General features: G+C 29.5%; 1 protein-coding gene across 1 annotated transcript; it reads left to right on the forward strand.

Annotated features, from left to right (window-relative positions):
- The first annotated feature begins 564 nt into the window (after nt 1–564).
- Nucleotides 565–2,055, forward strand: LOC149885438 (uncharacterized). The gene is made up of 3 exons (XM_090096564.1): nt 565–694; nt 807–868; nt 1,488–2,055. The coding sequence occupies exons 1-3, from the start codon at nt 656–658 to the stop codon at nt 1,936–1,938; spliced, it is 552 nt and encodes a 183-aa protein (XP_089952690.1). The 5' UTR covers nt 565–655; the 3' UTR covers nt 1,939–2,055.
- The last annotated feature ends 3,904 nt before the right edge of the window (nt 2,056–5,959 follow it).

Raw genomic sequence — 5,959 nt, forward strand, 5'->3', positions numbered from 1 at the left:
GACAGATGGACGGACCTTTTGGAGCCATCTTTGAATTTCAACATAAGACAGAGAGGAAGACGGAGTTGTAAAGAAAAGTAAAAGAGAGCTTTTAAGAAAGTTTTTAAGAAGGATTTTAAAGAGAGCGTTTTTGTTATTGCAAAATACTAGGATAAACAAGAAGTTCTAAAGTGAACAAAAGAGAAATAGAAGAAGAAACTTTTGATCATCAGAATAAGTATAGAATTAAACAGAAAGTCAAAAGAAATATTGATTAAGGAACAAACAAAAGTTTTTGGCATTAAAAAGTTTTAGACAGTAAAACATCACAATCTGGGCTTTGAGAAAAAAACTTATTCTCGCTTACTTTAGATCATATAAAATTGCAATAACGCTTTAAGGCGTCACCAGTCCCAAATAAAGTTTAAAAAGATTAAAATTTTTAAACATTGAGCAATAGACATTTTGTTATGATAAATTAGCGTTATTATAACGATATTTAATTCATCTTTCTATTATAGCAACATCATAAAACGTATTATAAAACTGCTTATCGTATCACCCCCTACCATTTATACAAATATAATTATGAAACTTGTTTTATACTAGTTTTAAACCAGATCTGTTGAGAAGCATAAAAGACTGCGTCTAGTCATTCGAAAGAAAATACTCGAGAATGAGTAACGTATTTCTTCTGGCTCTTTGCTTTTCATTGGTGAGTTGTTACTGTGTTGCATAAGTGTAAAGTAAAAAGATAAACCTGTGTTTAAATATTAAACATTATCGGCAAAGCTAACTGTTTTATTATGGTCTTATTTTACAACTAGGCGTTAGCAAAACCATTCTACGATGAAGGTTACGAAAACGACTGGATGGATGATTCCGAAAGGTAAAATACATTACTATGGAAAAAAAAAAAGAATTTGAATTTAAAAATTCAATATATTTAGCAAGTTTAATTTTATCCTTTTCTCTTAACATTATCAAAATTATCAAAATTTTTTTTCTTTGAGATATTTTTTAGTTTTTAGAACTACTCAGATAAACATAAGTTTAAGAACGTAGTTAGTGATGATTTAAGCAGTTAATGATGATTTATGCAGTTAGTGATAGTTTATACAGGTGAGTGATTCCGAAAGGTAAATTATATTACCGTGAAAAAAAAAAGCAAAACTGAATTTAAAATAACAAAGTCTGAGGTTATTTTTTTCAATTAATAATACTTGGCCTTTAATTAGAAAACTTCGACATGAATATAACTTCATTTTTCGGATCGCATTTTTTTTAATGAAGTTTTTTAAACAGTTTTTTAAAAAGAAAAGTTTTAGTAAAGTTTTTAGTTGCAGCCATTATGACGGCTGACTTTTTCGAAGAAATATCATTTAAAATGAAATATACAATTCTAATAGCGCTATAAAGTAGTTAGGAATTATAAGCTTTCAGAGATTTCAAGTGCTTTTGTAATTTATTAGTTACTAACTTTGAATAGGGCATTTTTTATTTTGCAGCGAAGATGTCTTACGGAAAGAAGTGAAGAAATCACCATACGATAATCGTAAATATATAGGTATACTTCCGCCTATGAGAAAACGAGAAAACGTAGAAGACATGCCACAAAAAAGTTGGGAAAGATATAACGAGTATGAAAAGAAATCACCATACGATAATCGTAAATATATAGGTATACTTCCGCCTATGAGAAAACGAGACAACGTAGAAGACATGCCACAAAAAAGTAGGGAAAGATATAACGAGTATGAAAAGAAATCACCATACGATAATCGTAAATATATAGGTATACTTCCGCCTATGAGAAAACGAGACAACGTAGAAGACATGCCACAAAAAAGTAGGGAAAGATATAACGAGTATGAAAAGAAATCACCATACGATAATCGTAAATATATAGGTATACTTCCGCCTATGAGAAAACGAGACAACGTAGAAGACATGCCTTAGAAAAAATAACTTTGCAATGATAGGAACTATGCAAATTGGTCATTAAATTTGTAAAGGAACATTTTTTAGTTTAATTTTTTGTAGTCATTCTTTTTTTAAAGGTTAAATGAAAATTCAGTAGCTCTTTTTTCATTTAATTGACCAAGAACTTCACAGTTTTTTAAAAGTTGGAGCAAGAGGTCTCCCAATCAGCCTCTTATCAATACTGGCTTAGGTACCATACAGGGATGAATGAATCATGCAAAATAGTTGCATTTAAACTGGCTTACTATGAACAATAATTTAAGTTAAGGTTTGTTATATAAAATAATTGTCTCTGGATAACAAATCTTTAGTAATAGATAAATTATTTAGATTTAGTATTTTTACTAAATCTAAATAATTTATCATAAAAGTTCATCTTAATGAAATATGAGTGTGCAAAAGTATAAGGGCAGAACTAAATTAATAAAATTCCTATAATTTTGTTGGCTGTTATATAATGTTTATTAAACATTATATAACAGCCAACATTGTTTAAAACCGTTTATTTAACCGTTTAAAAACATTATATAACAGCCAACATTGTTTAAAAACATTGTTTAAAAACGTTTAATAAAACATAAAGAATTTTTAATTAAAAAGATTTTTTTGAGTAAGTATTGAAAATGACAACGCAAAAATATACAAATTTAGTGTCAAAGAAGCGGTATTGCGTGAAATTGAACAAGGCTACTGTATAAGAGTTTTATTCCTGTCAATCTTACAGTCTTCTGCGTCTTACATATTCAATATCTATTTACTTCGAGATAAGAAGAATGTTACAAAAACACAGGTCTTTGCAAATAGAGGTTCACTTACAAACGCAATGGCATTAAAAAGCAGCCTCCAACAGCCAGCATCTTATAGCCTCCCTACCTCAAATATTAGTATTATTTGCCTTCAGTCTGTACGTTTATTTTCAACAAGAGAGCTTAAGCTGAATAACTAAGCATACTTTGTTTAAGTCTATTTACATCAATTAATTTTTGCAGGATTTTAAAAGCGTTAGATTTATTTTCCTGGAAAAAAATCCAACACTCATTGCTCTTCATTTAGACTAAAGCTCTTGCCAGTTGCTAAACAAGGGTTTTTGAAAAAAAGATAACGTGATAAAATTGATCCGAGTTGACCTTCTTCTTCGGCAATACATTTTTATTTAGTTTGAATGTTTTGCTTTTTTGTAGGAGTTTTAATTTTCTTTGTAAAGCAATTTTATTTTTCACTGGCTTTCAATGTTGTTATCTTCGACTGGCTAGGATCCATACATATTTTGGTGTAGTCACTGATGCTTTATATGCAAAAGCAATGGTCTCAACTTGTTTGCACCAGTTAGACCATTGGGTATCATAACGCAACTTAACAGACACAAGTTTGGAGATTAAAAGATATTAATTTCTCTTTTTAGCATTAAACCATCTACCAGTCAAATATCGACTTATTTGTTAAAGCCTTATTGGCAATTCGAGTTAAGTTCGAGGGTTATGGACATGACTGGACTCTCTTTTCAACTTGTGTATGTATTTGTATCACGGTGACTTCATATTTCGATTAACTCCCTCAGCTCTTTTATAAATGTTTACTTTTGCGTCCTTGCTTTAAGAGAAAAGTTCTCCCCAACCTCTTCCTCCTTTAAATGATACTTTTACTCCTTCCTCCTTGCATGGATTCTTCTTTGCATACGTTTTTACTTAACCTAGTAATAAAGTATGCAAAAGAATGAGAGCGACTTCTTTCTCTTCTTAGATAAATAAGCAGAATATTAATTTTATGTTTAAATTGTAGCTATTATAGGAAAAATTTGTTGCCAATTGAAAAATTGCAGTCAAATTTGGAAAGCCAAATAAACACATAATAAAAAACATTAAGCAAAATTCCTTTTTATTTACAGAAGTGAATAAGTCTAATTTATCTGCTTACAAGTTTAACAAAAAAGCGTTTTTAGATTCCCTATTCATTGAAAAAAGTGGAACCCTTTGAACTTAATCGAATTTTAAAATCGATTGAATCGCCACCCAAATTATCCGATCTTTATCACCTTTAGTTAATGTGGGAAGAACTGAATAGAAAAATTTAAAAACAATAGCTATCTTTTATTTAAATAGGATGACAAATTAAAAACTTAGTAAAAAAATAACAAAATGGAAAACCAAAGTTGTAAAAAGTCTACAATCAAATACACTCAGTAGTTCAAAATTCAAAGTAGTGCTCAATAGATAAGCTGGATTATTATTGTGTAACTAACTTGTGGTAACAGGTATCCTAGATTAAAACTGTATAAGCTAGCTTGTGTTAAGAAGACGAACACCCATTAGAAGCTTTAACTTTAAGGTTGCCATAAAATATATTACAAATAAATTAAAGATGGTCATCTGAGAGATCAAATCAAATATCCATCAAAAAAAGAGCATTTTTTACTATTAGACCAAAGTTAAAGCTGAATAAGTGCAATCAGATACTTTACTACATATTTTGTCAAGAAAATGAAATCAAAACTTTTTCTTCATTTCAAAACGGGTCGATAAAAACTTGATCCCTCAGTTAATCTCACATCAAAAAAGTTACACAACTTTTAAAACAATAAAATCAATATTGTCAAAAATCTAATTTTAATTACTGTATCGCAATGAACTTAAAGCTACTAAATTTCCAATGACGTTAAAACATAAAGTTGACTCGAAAAACTCGAATGTCTGTAGTGAAGATGACACCGCACGTATTTCGAACATACCTTCACCAGAGCTTCATATGCTTCTTGAAGTAATGACCCATCTATATTTCACTCTCAAAAATATTCCACCATTGGCGGAAACCTGACCAAAAGCAAATTGAAACAACTGTCTAATACTGATTAGCTATTTTCAATAGTCCAGCATGCCAATAATTTCTAAAAACACTGATAAGTTTGTACTTCTTGCAACTCACACAATGGGTTTGAAGCACAAATAAGTTAAGCATATAGCAACTTTAAAAAAGTTGCTCATGCTTGTTTTAGAGCTCGTTAAGTATAAACTTTGCTTAATCCATTGCACAGTTTCGGAGAAGTTTTGAAAAGCTGATCTCGATCACTCCGAAAACACAAAATATTACTTATCGTGTCGGAGAGTTCATTCAGTCAAATGGAAAATCTTAGGTTTTGTAAAATGAAGAAGCTTCAAAATTAATCCATCATGACTTTGGTGTAAATTGGAACAACAATTTAAGAAATAGATGCGCCATGCTGACTACAAACAGCAACTTTTCAATTCTATTATTTTAATCTCTCAGATTAAGTTATCGCACATTGTTTATATTTCAATGAAGTACAATGGTGTTTTTAAACTTAAAAATAAATATGACACCTATCAATCAAAATTTAACAATTTGCTTTGCCAAAAGCTAAGTTTAGAGATGAACTGATAATTACTTCAAAATGTATCTGACTTTTTTTAGTTATTTTGGCCAACAACTGAAAACTTAATTTGAAATTCGAGGCTCAAAATGATAACATTTTTACAAACTTAAAAAAAAAAGGTAAAAAAAAAAACCATTTTCAGAAAATAGTCCTAACAATCAGATTTCAATTTTTGGACTATCTATACAAATGAGGATTCTAGTTTAACATCTGAAAAAATGGGATTTGGGAGCAATTTCTTTGTAGAATTTATAATCCTATAAACCACATTTTACATGCTAATTGGTTTTATAACGAGAATAAGATATGTTTTAACTCAAACGTATTTACATCAGGTAAAATTGATCTTTATTCGAGTTTTTTTACATGTTAAGCTTATAAAACTATTTTTCTTCACATTTAATAGACACATATATATTTAGGGTGTCCCAAAAAAAAAAAGTGGTTTTCTTTTAGTTTTGAGTTTAATTTTGTCCTTTAAAAGTTAAAATAAGAAGATTCTTGGAAAATTATAAAAGTTTGACTCCCTTGCCCTTCTTTTAAAGTTTTACCCCCTCTGTAGCCCACTTTTTCAAAATTATTTTCTTTTAAACTGTGATTTTAGGCAAA

This window comes from Hydra viridissima, unplaced genomic scaffold (assembly GCF_058129835.1).
Source record: "Hydra viridissima isolate aposymbiotic clone 2 unplaced genomic scaffold, HvirCarnegie_v1 scaffold_8, whole genome shotgun sequence".
Classification (NCBI taxonomy): Eukaryota; Metazoa; Cnidaria; class Hydrozoa; order Anthoathecata; family Hydridae; genus Hydra; species Hydra viridissima.